Below are 17,800 nucleotides of genomic sequence, written 5' to 3'. Positions count from 1 at the left end.
GCTGCATGTCTTACTCAAAATACTTCACAACAAAAATTACATTTATGATATCCTTAATGATTCTGATTGCACTCCTTTATCACCTCTTTGCCAGTATGGCTCTGTCTTGATTTTGGAAGTATATATTGTGACTAAACCAGCTTAACAAATGTGGACAGTCAGCTACAGAATTTAATTTCTGAGGCCAGCTTAAGACAGATTGAGCCTCCTACTTCAGAGGAGCTAGAAAGATTTATTTTTTTTTAATAGTAGAGCTATGAAAGAAAATCTTATTAATATGACTTGATTAATTCTTGTCAAAAGTTGGTGAAGACATCCAGCTACCATTGTTTTACAATAAACAATGCCAAGGCATCACCAGTCTAATACTTTGGCAGTATAAATAAAATACAGTATGTTGTCTTGAGCTGTGTGGATGTTACACCTATCACCAGCATACACAACATGCTTTTACAGAGAGCATTAAAAAAACCCAGCACCTTGCAACAATATCTGCAAGGTAGCTGCTCTTTTATTATCAGTGATACACGATTACTTGGCTTTAACATGTTTTACCTATGTGACAGACTGTTTCATGTCTGCATATCTGGAGAAAAGTATCAGTTTTATCATTTACTGCATTTTGAAACAAGTAAAAGGCTTTATCCCCTTCTCTGCCCTTTTCTCACCAAATGAGTTGCTGTAGAGAGCTATATTTCACACCTCAGGTTAAGCCTGGAGTTTCTCTGTTGATTTATTCCTGTAATAAATATTTCATGGATTGGTTCCATTGTTATTTAGGATGTGCCCTCTTAATCAAATTTCAATCTTTTGCTTAAATGGAGGGATTAAATTTATGGAGTTTGCAACCTGGACGCACTGAGAAAGGACTATAATGAAAAATGCTTTCTTGTTTTTTCTTTTCTTTTGTTAGATTTGTGCTGAGGTAGTCCAGTCCATATCCCCATCTTAATGGGTTTTTACTGTTTGGGATCACAAATGGTTGTAGTGTTTCCAAGCCTATGTCTACACTAGTAACCTGCAGGCTACTGTAAGGGCCAGATTTCCCAGGTGTTGACTGTTTGACGTGTGATATCTTCCCTTTGACTCCTTCTCAAAAGTATGTGTGCATTATATAGTTTTTCAGCTAACTAAGGTGGCTCACTGATCATTAACAGTGAAGTTCCGTATCTGCTCAGTGGTTAGCAAAGAAGGGATGTTCACTACATCAGCCATTTCAAAGATTTATGGTCATAAAAAGACGGAGTCGTTTTGGGCCCACCCCAACAGAGAGTGCAGTCCCTCCTGTGAGAGTGTTTGACCCTGGTGTGATTGCTGGGAAAGCCTGAGATCACACATTTCACCTGAAAATGTCCATTTTCTCTTTGCTGCCCCAACAGGTGTGTCATCTTTGAGCATCCAGTTCGCCAAACTTCCAAAGGGACTGAAACATTTAAATTTATCTAAAACCTCCTTGTCACCTAAAGGTATGTTTTATAAATGTGCCTCTTCTTGTGTTCTAAAAGTTTCAGGTTTCCATCCCAATAATACCGTTTGTTACCAGATTATAAAGTATTTAATTCTCTAAATTATTTACATGTGTATTTTCAACAGTGCGGCTGCTTTTCTCCAGTCCTGAGTTGCTGAACCACATGTGGACTGGGTTCTGTGTCTCCTTCAGCGCTTTGAAAAACTCTTTACCTGTTTCTGTAAGCTTTTTAGCTTGAGCCTGTATTGTAAAGCAAGATTGAATTTAGAATTGACGTAAATGATATCTTGTATGTGTGTCAAAAAGATATCTGAGCCAAAAATGTTTAGGGAATTTTCCAGATGTTTTGCACACAGTTATTTGATGAAACCAAGTGTTGTGACAATGGCTGTTAGGTGTGCTGAATAAAGATTTCTTTGTTTTATAATTTACAAGTTTCCAGTTTGATATTGTAGTTGAAATGTATGTGTACTTTAAAAGCACTAACAATACTGAAACCCAAGTCAGAAGCTTTCAGGGTTTTTTGCATTGCTGTTGCACAAATAATAGATGCAGTGACCTCTTGAACAGACTGCACAAACCCAGGGTCTTCTGTATAGAACATAAGTGTTAAAAATAGAAGAAATGCCCTGACATTATTGCAGCTTTTTCGCAGATGTTGATGACCTGGAAAAGATGAGTGAGTTACAGTCTGTGAAGGGCATCAGTTGATAGCAGATAGGAGCTGCGCTCTTTTATCCTTTTAATTATTGCTCTCTGAAGTGCAGATTCTGTGTTCTCCTAAGCTTTAAGGGTTGACCTAGGGGAATATGGGTGGGTAGAAGGGGTTCTTTTGTTGTTGTTTTTGAGTGTCTGTAGCTCTTTTTATGCTTCAGTAAATAGTTAACCCTAAACTGAATTTATTCAATCATTACTTTAATTAAAAGACTATATTAAACTCCGGGGTTGTTTTTTACCACTGCCAACTCCATTTTTGGTGACAAGCAACTGATTAAGACTCTTGACTAACCTTACATGTACTCTTGAAATTAGTTGTTCATGAATATGACAGAATTTTGTGCAGTTCTGGTGTGTTTGGTTTTCGTCATGTGATCTGAATGATTTCAGCAAGTGCTTGTGATCGCTGAGTCAAGAGAACACTCCAGCTCCGCTTCCATCTTTGTAAAGAATAAATGCCAGTTTGATGAAGTTCATCCACAAAACTCTTTTTGGTAAAAATTAATTCTGAGGTTTTGAAAGGAATTCATAAGGTTTTTAACACATTTTTTAAAGACAATCTTTAAATAAAAACTGAAAATATTTTCCAGTATGTCTACTACTGACCTCATCTGAATCCTAATCCAGACCGCATTGCAATAGCTTCTCTATTCTATGTGTCACTATGACCACTGCCCCATGGCAGCTCCTCCGTATTCCTTTAAAAAGTATATGCCATGTCTTAAAACTGGAATTCTTATGACCCTTTGGACCTGAAGAAACTCAGCTTCACCACTTCAGCTGTCTGCAAAGCTGTCTATCTTAGTCAGTTTTCCTTGATTTAAGAAGACAGTACTGAATTGGTTTCAACTTGGGAGGCTATTTTTGAACTCGTAATATTGAGGGGGGAATATTATAATATTTTCTGTGGGAAAAGTCTAAAGGAGATCTTGGATTGACTAGACTCCAAGATGCATGGATTTCCCCCCTCAAGCCCCCAGCCATTTTCCTTCTCTCTCTGTCCTTCTCTCTCTTTCTGTCCTTCTCTCTCTTCCTTGCTTTTTTGTTTCAGAAACTCTGTACAATCCCTCACTGGTTTCCACCATATTTTAAAAGTGCTTTCTATTCAAGATAAGTTTCTAAGATTGAGAAGTGGAGTTCAGGTGGTAACTTCCCAGCTGATCTTCTTCAAATATCGTATCTCAAAATTCCTGAGAGCTATTAACACTCTGAGCCTCCTGAGAGCAGTAAAAGAGCATGAAAGATTGTCTGCAAATGAAAGTGAGATTACTGTTAGAGTATAGCATGAGGTGAGGTAGGTGAAGTTCAAACAAAAACTTATTGATTTGAAGATTCTAGTTAAATGGAAAATTCTAGTATACTCATTGAAAGATAGGGCTTGCTGTTCTGAGTCGGAGCCAAAGGCTAATTAAAAAAAATCCCTTATTCATGTTGTTTGCCTTCAGTGATGTGGCTGATTTTGAACATTTGGCCCTTTTTGAACATGAAACAAGCAGCAATGTTATGGATTATTTGATAGCTTTTCTCCCCCAAACTCAGACACTGCTTCTGAATTTCCAGAATTAGTTCTCTGTAGTATATGCTGAATTGCTGACAGTACATTGCATTCATTTCTACTTCTTCTTGTTGCTTATAAATGCTGTTGAGAAGATTCACTGAATTTAATCCAGAGCTATAAGCTCTAGTGGTTAAATGGAGTTTTTAGATCTTTCAGTCTTAAAGTATTCATTTGCAGTTTACCTTTATAGATGGGGTGTGGATTCAGCAATGCAGTGTTACAATAAAAGAAAAATTGCACCAAACAAACAAGTTTTGAGACTTGGCAAAGATGTCACCATGCTTCAATTCTTTTCAGTATCAAAAGCCTCCTGAAGCCAAGAGCCATACTACTAACGTGGTAGACTGTCTTAATATTTGGAAGCTTGGAAAACTGAAGCACTGAAGTGGGGTATTTTGGTCTCCAGCCGCTTCCTCCGCATCCTCACTGATAAATCCATTTTGTAATAGTTCTTAATTGAAGAATGGAAATGTTTCATCCATTGAATGCCAGTCCATTTTCGCTGACCTGTAGCTTTGAGAAATTGCCCAATATCGTGTAGTAGATCAAAACACTTGCCTGCTTTTATACCTTTGGCCAGGCACTTACAAAACACACATATAAAGAAAAAGACACATATACTGCTTGAAAGGCATCAATAGCCATCTACAATAAGTGAAAAACTTGATGGTAAGCTACAGAACCCTCATATTAAAGTTATGATTGCTGGAAGTAGCCATGTCTTAGTTTGTGTTTGGAAAAGCTGAAGAATTCTAGAGGAAGGTTGGTTTGACTGATTTGTTCCTGATATGAGCATTTTATTGTGAAAAATATGTATTTGTTCTGATCGAGAATTGAGAGTTTTTATGCGTCTCTTGATATTTTAATTAACTATCTTTCTGAAATTGCAGGCAAATATGTAATTGAAGTATTTTTAATTTCTAGGTCTCATCAGTTGCTTTTGAAGTTCTGGCAATTATAATTGTTAATGTACTTGTTCTTCCACAGATGCTTTCATCTACTTTTACAGATACTTTTATCTAAATATTATTGTTTGCAGGAAGACACTGTCTTAATATGATGGAGTAAACTCAGTTTTAAAAATCTGTTTCAAATTGCGTTCACATTGTTAAAGCCATTGCAGACTTTGCAAAAAGACTTCATTCCTTCCATGGCTCCATCAGGGCAGCTGATGGAGTGGGGTCCAGGTAAAACTGGGTGCGCTGTGGTGGGGAAGAGTCTCATACCTGCCTGGTGATCTGTGGTAACAGGAGGTCATTAAACATTTATGTATGTCTGTGATCACTGAAAACTGTGTACTTGCAGGGTCTGGGCTAGTTTTGTCTATAGTAGGCGTAAGTTGAGTACTGACTCTTTTTTGGCAGGGGTGAACAGCCTTTCCCAGTCACTGAGTGCCAACTCGCTGATCGCGACCACGCTCGTCTATCTTGACCTCTCAGGGAACGCGCTCCGCGGTGATGATCTCTCAGTAAGCACTTTCTTCTCATGAATGGATGTTTTAATTAATTTTTAAGAGAATGGCAAAGTCCTTTTGTTTAGATCCTTTTTTGCCTTTATTTCAGTACAGTTCCAGTAGGAGTAGAAAATAACATTTTGATCTCTAGTCTTCAGTAGCTAGTTTAGAGATTTAAATTGCCCCACACAACTAAACAGATCCACATAATTTTAGTTCATGCTTTTAGTCCTTGGTTTCTACTGATAAATGAGAGTACTGCAAGTGTGCTACTTGTTTCAGTGCTCACTGAGTTCTGTTAGAAAGTGAACAAAACACTAAAAACCCCTCGTGTTCTTTTTAGTGATAAATGTATTACAAATTTTTCATTGCAAGGTTGGAAACTTTCCTTTGACTTGGAAAGACTTAAATAATTTCTGGTTTTCGGTATTTTTGTTTGCATAAATAAATCCATGTACCTCTTTGACACGTGTTGTTGAAGCTCATGATTCTTTGAAGACTGTAATTATTTTTTAAATTCCTTTGTTCAGTTTATCTATTGCTATAGAGGTGCAGCTCTATTTGCTCTACTAAAAAATCCACTTAGTTCTCTATTTTTATGTATTTACTTTTTAACTGTTCCATCTGTATTTCTCACATCAAAAAGCTGTGTGCACGTATGTGTCAGGCTTTCAATTCTTCAAGTATTGAGCATCTCAAATATGCAGCACCCAATCTTACCATTTAAAGTGCAGTCAGACATGACTGACTTTTTCACAAATCTTGCTAGTTTCGGATTCATCAGCACATTCAAAGAACTTCTTTTCAGACGTAAGAGGTGAAAGTTTCAGTGGGACAAGAGGATTTAAAAGGTAGTAAACAAATTGTTAAATGTGACACACACGGTGAAGACACATAAGTGAATTACTCTTAAAGAGAGAATATTATAGCAAATAATGTAAAAACAAGAAGTAAAATAAGATGTATGACTTTGATAGATGGTTCTTAAAGAAATCTAATGTTTACCTGCAATATTTTAAGGGACATAAATACAAAAAGTGAGATGTTTCTTACCCTATCAGAGAGGCATGTTTCAAAGAAAAATATTATCACTAATGCTGAGGTCTTTTAGTCTGTTGAACAGTTTTTCAACATGAATAAGGAAATCCTGTTATTCAGCAATTAAAGCAAATCGCAGGGATTTTTAAAGCAGGGACCTTTCTTGCATTGTAGGTATAGGGGCTAAATGACCTAATTTTTAGAAAGATGGCTCTATTTTAGAAATGTTGAACATGCTCTGCTTGGCTGGATTTCATGTGGAGTTTAATGTTCCACATTTCTGTGAATTAGGTCATACTTTTATCTTTCTATGTTGTTCTCTGAGACTAAAAAAAGTCCAAAATAAAACAGCCTATAGTAAGAGTTTTACATATGCTAACATTTACATGACATAATCTATGCAGTACGGAAGCCATCAATATTAAAATCTTGTTACCTGTTCTGTATTCTCCCTTAAACCTTTAATGCACTGCTGTTATTAAGAAATAACCATGGGTTTCAGACACAAATTGGCTGCTCCCCTCATGCTTAAAGTGGCTGGCTTAAACTTACAAACCAATTAGCCTTTCTGAAACATAGCAGCAAACTGTGTGACATTCCAAGGTATTTCTAATTAGATCAGTTACATTTGCTGTGAAAGTGAATTGCAAGGAAACTCGGCACTTGTGCATTAAGGGTAATACTTGGTAGATGTAGTCTGAGCACAGTTTCTTCCCCTGTTGTTATAAAAATGATAGCCTTCAAAAGTAAAATAGGTTGTATTGATTAGGTGAAAAGAGGTTTCAGACAAGTCTTGTAGTGCAATTTTACTGTAAAAGCCTAAAATGTAATGAGAAGTAGCAATCTAGTAGTTGGTGTTATAATATCAACATGGATAATTCTTTTTTTTTTTCTCTGTTACTTATAGAGCCTGTACAATTTTTTGGCGCAGCCGAATGCCCTTGTTCATCTAGATTTATCCAACACGGAGTGTGCGCTAGATATGGTAAAGGTGTTTTCTGTGGAGATTCAAATACCAAGGAAACATTCCCCACCTTCTATCCCTAGGTACTTTTCTGGGTTAATATAAAGTAAAATCAATCTTCTTTGTTTTAAACCAGGTGTGTGGAGCCCTTCTTCGTGGGTGTCTTCAGCATCTGGCTGTCCTTAGCCTCTCTAGGACCCTTTTTTCTCACAGGTACAGTTTGCATGTCATTGCTCTCAACTTCTGCCAAATTTCATTTTACATTGTCTTGCTCTTACATTGCACCTTTCTTTTTAAGAAGAAATCTAAGACTTAATAGAAGTCTTAGAAGACTTAATTCTCTGTGAAATAGGTATTATTTATTCCAAGCAAAGTATTTTATTTCCCTTTCCGTTCTTTGCTAGATGGCTGTAAAATAAGCTACCTTGTCTAATACGTTTTTTGTGATACTGATGCAGTATATCTTTTGTCTCCAAGAGGCGTAATATCATGCTTTGAAGTCTGACTTTTCTTCTCCTTAAATTTAGTTTTTTCATTGTTTGATGATGGTTACAAATGGGTTTTATTTACTTTTTTGTCCTTTTTTGGGAAGAAATCCCTTTGAAAGTCTTTAAGGCTGAACATTGACTTTGCAGAATACTCGCATTGTAGGAAATATTAACGTTAGCTTCCCTTTTCTTCAAATTACTGTCTTGAGTCCATATCAGAGATAATATCTAGTTGGAGGTAAGCTACTCCAGCATTGAGTAATTATTTCTAGTGGTGAAAAGGCAATTTCAGGGTTTTTGTAATGTCGTGTTTGATCTTCTGCTCGTAAGTACGTTCACTCTTAACCAGACCTAAATGATCATTCTTTATAGTTCGCCAAACAGAAGCTAGATAATAATGTCTTCTGTGCAGCAGCGCAATGCTGAGAATTGTTTGTTGAATCAACATTTTGATGACATATTTCTAAGCTAATTGAAAGCTACTGATTACAGAGCTGTTGAAGGTAGAGCAAATTAAACACGTACAAGATCATTACAGTTCCGACGGCTTGCATTCACTGTTTATTGGAATGAGAAGTGTCTAAATGTGACTACTTAATGAATTTGTTTACTTACAGAAAAGGAAAAGAAGTCCCTCCTTCCTTCAAACAGTTTTTCAGCAGCTCACTTGCTTTGATGCAGATTAATCTTTCGGGGACTAAACTTCCTCCTGAGCCTTTAAAGTAAGAATTTCATTTCATTTTCTCCTGTTGCCTAAAACCTAGTTTGCATTGTTATTATGTGAGGGCCTCGTATTAAAAATGAAGGGGAAAGGGTTTTACTTTTTTTTTCTTTTCCATTTGTACATTATTGATATTGCAAGAGTGAGTTCCATAATGATCACACACTGAAGAAATGTTTCCATCTCATGGTTGAGACTATTAATCATATTTTATTCTGTGGGAAAGTCATAGGTGTTTAGCTTCCATCAGCGTTTTTTGTGATTTATTTCTTCTTGTGGCTTGCGAACAAAACTTCTTCACAGTGAAGTGGGATTATGTACTTGTGTGAGTGCCATTCCTTTGAGGCTGCGATATTGATATTGCATCTGGAATATTGTGTCCAGTTCTGGGCCCCTCAGTTCAAGAAGGACAGGGAATTGCTTGAAAGAGTCCATCACAGGGCCACAAAGATGATTGAGGGAGTGGAGCATCTCCCTTATAAGGAGCGGCTGAGGGAGCTGGGTCTCTTTAGCTTGGAGAAGAGGAGACTGAGAGGTGACCTCATTAATGTTTATAAATTTGTAAAGGGTGAGTGTCAGGAGGAAGGAGCCAGGCTCTTCTCTTTGATGTCCAACGACAGGACAAGGGGCAATGGGTGCAAGCTGCAGCATAGGAGGTTCAACCTGAACATGAGGAAAAACTTTTCTACTGTGAGGGTGACAGAGCACTGGACCAGGCTGCCCAGAGAGGTTGTGGAGTCTCCTTCTCTGGAGACATTCAAAACCCACCTGGACGCGTTCCTGTGTGACCTAGTCTGGGTGATCCTGCTCTGGCAGGGGGGTTGAACTGAATGATCTTTCGAGGCCCCTTCCAACTTCTGAGATTCTGTGATTCTATATGTATACTTGTGTGATTGGGAACCTGCCTCCTGAAGGAAGAACAGGGAAGGGAAGAGGGCAGTAGCTAATGGATGAGAGTTGATGGCAAAATGAGAAATGTCGGATATAAAGAGTAGATAGCAAGTACCTGATGGAAAGCTTTTGATACACACTGGGGGAAGCAAAGGGAAAGAAAAGTGACAAGTGCCACACAGGAAGAGTGCTGTACATTGTTTTGGGATATTTTTTCTTAATGTAATTTGACATTGGAGAGAACAGTACAATGTGGTGCTTAAGTAAGGTGTACTGGATTGGAATCAGTATTCAACTGATAGGCAGGATTCTATTGTTTTAGCTGTGATCTTTCATTCTGTTCTGTGTGCTGCTCTTGGTTGCCTCCTTGCTTGCTTAGAGTTCGCTAAGGTTAGGAGGGTACACTACTGATGTGTTTTCAAACAGAAAGTGAGTACTGAGAAAGGTGTTCGTTGATTATGATTAATTTTATTCATTCTGTGGGAGGGCAGCAGGGAACTATGGTTAATCAAGCAAGAATGGAGAATGTATGTGACTAATACACAAGACAATCTTATCAGTGCTCCAGGAAAAAAAAAGGCACAGGTCCAAAAAATGCTATGAGGCAATGAATGTATCTACACAGGTTAGGAGAGGTGAGAAGGCCAAACACAAAGGTTCATATTTAGCTCTTCTCCTTGGCATGTTGAGTATCTCCTGGGGTGTGAGGAGTTTTGGCAGGTGAGTGTTCTACAGTTGTATGCGCTTATGGAAGATGTTACTGTATTAATTTATCCCAAATACAATGACCCTTTGATCTGCCAGCTGTGCAGCAAATGAGATCTTCCTAGTCCTTTTCAGCCAAAGTGATATGTATTGGCAAAAACCTCAGCTGATAACGTTTAAGCTAATTGGGCTCCATTTGACTGAATTGGGTTAGAGGGAGATACTTGCATGACTGGTGGTGATGGTAGTAGAGGCAGAGTAGGATGTAGTGTAGGATGAGTTGAGAACAGTGACCTCTTTTCCCAGCACAGACAGGTCCAGAAAGGAGCATCTGTCCAAAGTCCAGCTGGACATGGGTGGCTTCAGAGTGTCCATGCCACTCTGGCTGGCTGGCATTTTGGCATGGGTTTAATGTATTTTGTTCTGATGGTAGCATTTACCTCTGCCTAGGAGGTAGGACAGAGCTCTTCATATTTTTGGTAGTTTCCTTGATGTGCTTTTTCTCTGACCTGAACTGTTCCTCCAGTCTGAGCTGAGTGTACAAAACTACGGAGATCTATGATCTGCAGTACACCTTGCTTTCCCTCTCAAACCCTGTATGGCTTGACCAATAATACATTTGAAAAGCATCCTGTGGAAGTTAATCTGTTGTTGAAAGGACTGAGGATGTGCTGTATCCTGGGTCTGCTGCTTTGCCTTTTGGTCTTAACACTAAGAAATTACAAAACTTCTGCACAACAATCAACATCATAGGATTTATTAAAGACAAGAAGATGGAAACATCTTTTTTCAGACAGACTTATCTGCAATTGCCAAGATTGCAATAGCACATGAGGGATGATTTAGTCATAGCATTTGTCAGTGGTACTTCTCTGGCATCTTTGATCAGTGCATGTCAAAAAGCTTTTGATAGTGCGTGACTTGGAACTGTCCTGTGACAAAGGGGAAGTTCCTGGTTTGTGTCCATGAACCAGAGGTCACAGAGTTGGATGTGTAATTCAAGATCAAGCCTCTCTACAGAAGAAAAATCAAGTGCAAATACCTGACATCCTGAGTCACAAATTCCCCTGAATGTTATTTGACTTCTTATCAATTTCCTTTAGATCAACAGTTCTGGTCTGTTTAATTGCATATGCTACCTTACTGAGTTTAAAAGATGCTGGTTAATCAGTGCATTCAGGCAAGGAGATGAACCTTCCTCTACAGTGATGGACCTGTGAATAAAGTCAAGCCTTTCCGGAAAGAGGTTTACTCATAAAGTTGTACCGTGAGGATATCATGTAGTGGGTGGGGACAGGGTGCTTTTAGTTCTTGTGTATAGTTAATATAGTTAATGTTCCATCACAGCTTGGTCTTTTTTTTTCTTAACTGAGTGAAGCAGTTTATACTCTTTTCATTGTTTATACGTTGGCATTTTTGTTCATTTATAGACATTGCCAAAAGTTATATTTTGATCTGTCAGTGCTATAACAAGACAGGTTTCTGATAAGCTTCTCATGCAAATGCTAACTGCAAGGCCAGTTCTTGCATTCTGCATCGAGCACAGTTGACAGGACCTTTCTGTGTATTGCCATGTGTGTAATTTCAACATAGCGGCTGAGTGTGATTATGATATGTCTGCCTTCAGTGCCTTTGAGTGCTGGCGAAATGAAATTTTCTTAGGATAAGCTTACAGGAAAGAGGTTAGGAAAAAAAACAAACTTTTTTTTCCCTGTGGAGAGACTACATTTGAAGCAGCACTGTGTCTCTTTTAATCTGCATTTTTTTAAGGTTTACTGTTTGTTGCCTCGAAATGTTTAGGAAGTTCTTTGCAAAGTTATTATCAGCCATACTAACAGCGAACGAAAGCATGTTTGGGAAGGAAATGTAGAAAGAGATCATTAAAAGCTGCAAAAACTGTTGCAGAGCTTTTACTTTTTTTTTTTTAAAGTCTACATATTAATAGCTTAAGAAGTAAATAAGCACAGAATATTTGTCTTTGTTAACAGCAAAGGTCTAATTAACATTTATACCTGCAGGGCAGATATAGATAGGTTTAAATAAAATCCTTCCTGGGGCGCACACGTTTTAAACATGGCATTTACACATGACTTGCACAGCAAGTGTATAGGCAAATGGCTTGGCAAAATGGTTTTTTATCTCCATGAATCAGTAGTTTGGATTCTGTTGGCTTGCTTTTGGATGACATGAGGTTTGGGAAGGAAGTCCTTCTGTTTCTTTATGCAATTACTAATTCAAAGCAGCATCTATCCTAAAGATACTAGAAGGTGTATATATACACAGCTTGTGTTTGCTCCTTCTCTAAGACACTTATTGTTCTGCTTCCTGATTTGACAGCATTAATACAAATGTGCTATTAAGACTAACTTTTATGTGTGGAAACAAACTTCTGTAAGGCTTTAAAGGTGAATTTATGGAAATCATAATCAATCATTGCTACACTTCTCTGCAATTCTCCCTAAAGATGAAGGATAACATTGTCTGGGAATTTCATCTTGAAATCTGTAAATATTTATTGGGTTGCAGAAGTGAAGAATTGTGTGATACTTCAATATGATCCAGCATTTGAGTATTAAAGGCACTGTGCCTGGCTGAAATGGCTGTCTACACTACAACTTGCATGTATTTAAAACCCCATTTTCCCCTGAATTTCTGGATAATTGGGAGTTAGCATGGTCATGCAACAGAACACTTATTTTGTAATCATTTGATGCTCTTTGAAAGCAAATGTTGAAGAAAATTCATCTCTGATGTATGTTATTAAACATTGATGTAGTGTGAGCTTTATGGTTTCTTTATCAGCCTTGCATCCCTGCAGTTTCTGAAACTGCTGGTGTGTTATTATTTAAGAAGTAACTGCTCAGCTGGTGGGGTTTTGTTTTGAAATGATTTTTTTGCATTGTAGGTGTATTAACCTGTGATTGCTTAGATGATGATGATGTTGTAAAGCTGCTTTTTTTTTTTTTAAATGGTTCTAAAATTGATCTTTTTCAGAGCGCTTTTATTAGGCCTGGCTTGCAATCACAATCTGAAGGAGGTGTCTTTAGATCTCAGTAGCTGTGAGGTAAGGAATATTTACCAGGACGTGTTCAAAAGACTCAATGATGTGGAATTAGAGTTCCCATGAAATCCACTGGGCGAGATATTCTTCCTCTGTAGCCAAAAGCTGTGGGAAAAGTAGAACTCAGAGAAGCAGTCATGGTAAAGATCAGCTGCTGTGTGTCACAGCATCTTAAATAAGGAGCATAGAGGTTCAGTGCACCTGCAGCACCTGATGGGCAAAACCCTCCTTGCAGTAGCTGTGCTAGATACCGAGCCAGTGCTGTTTGCTGCTTGGCAGCTTCTGCTCTCTGGTGCTGTGAGATAACACAGGACCCTGCAGCAGGGCTTTCCAAGGTGCCCAAATTTGAATGGGTCTCAGGAAGCTGCATGCCCTGAGGTGTGTCTGTGGCTTGATTGTCTTCCTTCAAAACTAGAGACATGCTTCCTCTTCTGCAGGTTTGCTTTTTAACCTTGGGAGAAATTCCGCTTTCCTACTCAATAAATCAATTTAGGTCAATAGGAAATTTTGGTAAACGTTGATTAAAGCATGCCATTAACTTAAGAGGCACTGTGCAAATGGCTTTAAATATGACAGTAGTTAATAAAACCAATTGTGGCAGCTTGATCTGCTTTATCTTCTTCCTTCCTGCTTCTCTGTGCTTTGCTGTGCACTTTGTTCCTCAGTATTGTCCATACTCTTGCAAGATGATACTTGTGTGGCTGCGGCTTATGGCAAAAGATCAGCCAAGACCCTGGGGAGCCAGTGATGCAAAGTTACATAGAGAACTGTGTGGACTCTTGCCAAAAACTACATGAACCAGCTTAGACTGAGGCCTTCTCTAGCTGAGCGGCCACCCTTTCTTTTTTAAGCTGCAAAGAAAGCATTTCACTTGTTCGGCAGAACTTTGCAAGTCCATCACCTGAGTATTAACTGCTCTGGAAGTGCCTTTTAAATGCATTGGTTTCCCTTTAAGTAGAAAACATGCAGTTTAAAGAACATGTTGAGCTACAGTAATCCTTGCCTTAGGCTTGTGGTCAATTGCTTTTAGAATGTGCACAGATTTCCTTATGAAGAAAAAAAACAAATCATTGTGAATGCATTTCATAGTTTGTTTTGATATTTTTATAAAAAAGTATTACTTTGAAGAGCACTACATGTAAATTGCAAATAGAAAAGCTTTCAAGTCAAGTACGCATGCTTCTGACTTCTGAGTAGGGAGATCAGATGGATGATAATTTTTCTTTCAGAGAGAGGAAGGAAAAGGGAGGAGTAATTAAAGTAACAAAAATGAAGTCCTGTAATCATAGCCTTAAAATAATAAATCAGTAAAACACAAACATAAGTAATGAGAGTATAAATTAGCATGTGCATGAATGAGGGCTGACAGGAGTGAGCACATAAGCCTTTCATAAGATAACCCACAGGATGGGATATAGAGGAGTCCTTGGAGAGGTGATTAGCAGTATTGGGCACCAAAGCACAAGTGGTCATGGCTGACTCATGGCAGAAAGAAAGGAATCATGCCCAGCTCACATAGCTGGTCCCTCCAAACTGACAGCACTTCCTTAGGTCCTTCCCTTAACATCTTTTCACATCACTGAGCTTTATCCATTCTCATGTGCTTTGGGAAGAAGAAGTTATGCTTCCACCAGCGGGAGAGTTGAAGTACCAGGAGCTGGGAGTACTCTCAGTAGGCCTCACACCATAAGGTCCTGCTCCACCTCTCCCTGACCCTCTGTGACCTGGGCAAGATGGGAAGCTCGGAGCCGGTGACCTGCACTACTCCCAGTTCCTGCTAGCATATGCTGTTAGGAGGCTACAAAGCTGATGCTTCAGCTTTGCCCTCCTTTTTCCTACATCAGGCAAGCTGTACTCAACTATGGAAGGATAAATCTCTCTGTTCCTTCCCTCTCCCACCACTTTTCATTTGCTCCCATAATTTTCTGGTATATTAACTCCAAGCTGAATCATTTTATATTGCTTGTTTGTTTGGTTTTTATTATTTTTACTATGAAAATTACATTTTTATTTCTTCCTGCTCAGCACTGATGTATTTCACTCTTTTCCCTTCTGCTTCCCTTAGCTTGGTCACTGTGTAAGTACCCTCCATGCTTTAAATGAATTGTTAAATCCTTAAGCAGCTTTGTTTGCCCTTCCCATATTGGTACCCCATAGCTTTGAACATGCTTGGCATTTATAATTGTTGAAGAGTTCTTCTTCATTTTCTGAATAAGAGCTTGTGTTTGTAGTCTCAGAAGTATGTCATATAGGAGATGTTGCAGGGTTGGGGTTTTTTTCCTTATCACAGTCCACGTTGACAAATAGCCCTTTAATTAATCTCTGCTTTTATATATAATTATATATTTTATTTTAATGCACTTGCAATAAGTTTTGATCCTAAAAGTCAAGCTGTTATCATCACCCTTGGATTTAATAGATACCACCATTTGTGCACATGAATTGTTCGTGTATTTTTAAGATTTTGAGTATCAAGTTATTGGTACATGACTGAAAGCTGCTCCCCTTCAGCCCTCAAAGTATATATAGCATAAGAATTTGGATTCTGTCCTATGTATAATTTTAGTGTATAGAACTTTTATCATACCAACAGCCATTCCTAGAGCACTTATGATCTGCCACTTCCGTAGATTCTGCAATAATAGATGTGACACTGTGTAAAATGACTGTCTTTTGGTGGGCCACATTGAGAGAGCAGCACAGAGCAAAACTGAATGATTTTGTACAGCAAATGCTACAAATGCTCCTACAAAATTAGAGTTAAAATTACACCATTTCTGGCCTAAGTGCTAACTTTAATCTGACCACTTCTCAAGACGTGAAGGATCGATAGGCTTTGTTTCATGCAGAAGAGGAAAGGTGCCTTACGTTCTTTATCTCTTAGACTTTCAGATGTGACTTGTGATTTAGGTGTTGTCTTTGACCACCGCAGTTCTTTAAATGCTCAGGCCAAATTTTTGAGCTGCTTGTTAATCAATTGTGTATCTCGGACTTTCTAAAAAAAAAAAGCCAAATCAAGTCCTTATTGAAAAATACTTCTAGTAGAAGGCATTTGTGGTTCCTTAATTATAGCATAGATATATCAGCAGGTTGATTCAGGATATTAAGCCAAGTAAGTCAACTAAGTAAAATACTACTCATTTTTTATGCACAGGAGGTGAAAAGGCTATTTCATGTTTGAGAAAGCTTTTTGAAGCAAGGGAAGTGAAAATGGAAAATGCAAAAATAGAATTTTTTGGTAGAACTTTTTCCCTCTTTTGCTTAAGTGTTCTTCTGGGGGTTGTTCATAAAGTAAAATGCACTTTGTATAGTTTGCATAGCTGCAAGATAGAAGAAAATGCTTTTGCTGCTTTGGAAAAAAAATTGTGTTGTTTAGTTCAGCAGCATTAATAAATAATTGTGTAAGTTTTCATAACTTTGATTCTGATGTTTTTTCCTAGACCATTTTATTGTTTGGGTTTTTTGTTTTTTTTTTTCATTAAATCTCGACAGTTCATTTATATTAATTTAGTATCTCAGATTAATAATATAATAATTGTTACTTTCCAGCTAGGCATTTTTGTATTGTTGCTGTTTTTTTCTTTTATTGCCTATATTTAAATTAAGAATGAGCTAAATTAGTGATTTCTCTTATTTATGGTCTTTTGGGGCCGTCTTACAACTGGATTATTTAAATTTTATTTTCAATCACAGAGAAACATGATTTCATTTCTTGGTTTTGTTAGCTTGTTTTAATTTGCTACCTTTCTTTGTTCTGAGCACCATAGCATTGTGCTAAGAGCTGAAAGATAGTGTTCCCCATAAGACTTGAACAGTGTTGCTTTTCTCACTGGACGTTGGAAATGTCCTGGCCCTTTCACGTAGAGAACCTGTACTGAAATCCTACAGTCTCTGCCTAGCAGAAGTGCTAAAGGATTCATTGTGTCTACACCATTTAAATCTTTCCTTGATTTAACTGCTGAGCAGTAGTTTTAAGAAAAAGGAAAGAGAGTCCCTTTCCTTATTTATATGCAAATAATGAGAGTGAAGGATGAGACTAGTAGGAAAGTGTGCATAGGCTGTCATGTTGATGTCTGTAACTTCTTCTGTTCTGTTGTTTTTGCTGCTGATAGTGTCTTCTGTATTCACAAAGCTCCTACCACTGTTTTCTGTGTGATCTTGAAACCATAACTAGTTTACAAAAATGCATGATGTTTTGTCTCTAGTTAAGATCGGGAGGTGCACAAGTCTTGGAAGGATGCATAGCAGAAATACACAATATCACCAGCCTAGATATTTCAGACAATGGTAAGTACCCAGAACAGGAATGGAGGGTCATGCAAGTCGACAATCTGAGAAATGCCTTTTCTTTCAGCTCACAGTGTAATCAAGGATGGTCGCTCTTGCTTTATGATTACTGGCCGTGTTGGTTATAGAAATGTCTCAGACCAAGAGTTCATCGTGCTATAAAGTGTATAAGAAATGTTAACAGACTTAAATGTATCCTCAGAAGTTTGTTGTTTGAGATCAGTGTAACACAGCAGAATAAATTGATGGCAGCAAGCATCGTATTAGATCTAGAGAAAAGCAGGTTTAGGTACAAGAGGATGAGAAGCTAAGCAAGAAATGACAGTGTAGTGAAAGATGAGAGACCAGGTACAGAATGAAGCTGAGACTGAGAGTCTGAAGAAGCAGGAGAAGAAAATTTGAAGCAGTCAGTCAACCAGGTCACAGAAGGCCTGTTTAAGTCTTTGGAA

The 17,800-nt window shown here is 38.0% G+C and overlaps 1 protein-coding gene across 1 annotated transcript in view; it reads left to right on the top strand.

The window, feature by feature from the left end:
- The window catches only part of LRRC16A (leucine rich repeat containing 16A), a gene marked incomplete at its 5' end in the record, with an annotated part of 51,674 nt that overhangs the window by 24,519 nt on the left and 9,355 nt on the right, over positions 1-17,800 (top strand). The window contains 7 exons of the mRNA XM_010180651.1: positions 1,380-1,466; positions 5,108-5,211; positions 7,142-7,219; positions 7,335-7,411; positions 8,304-8,408; positions 12,998-13,067; positions 17,270-17,351. Of these exons, the coding sequence (XP_010178953.1) occupies positions 1,380-1,466; positions 5,108-5,211; positions 7,142-7,219; positions 7,335-7,411; positions 8,304-8,408; positions 12,998-13,067; positions 17,270-17,351 (603 nt within the window). The remainder of the gene's footprint in view (positions 1-1,379; positions 1,467-5,107; positions 5,212-7,141; positions 7,220-7,334; positions 7,412-8,303; positions 8,409-12,997; positions 13,068-17,269; positions 17,352-17,800) is intronic.

Source organism: Mesitornis unicolor, unplaced genomic scaffold, assembly GCF_000695765.1.
Source record: "Mesitornis unicolor isolate BGI_N332 unplaced genomic scaffold, ASM69576v1 scaffold34533, whole genome shotgun sequence".
Classification (NCBI taxonomy): domain Eukaryota; kingdom Metazoa; phylum Chordata; class Aves; order Mesitornithiformes; family Mesitornithidae; genus Mesitornis; species Mesitornis unicolor.
The sequence above is the reverse complement of the archived record's forward strand: the minus strand, read 5'-3'. Positions and strand labels throughout refer to the sequence as shown.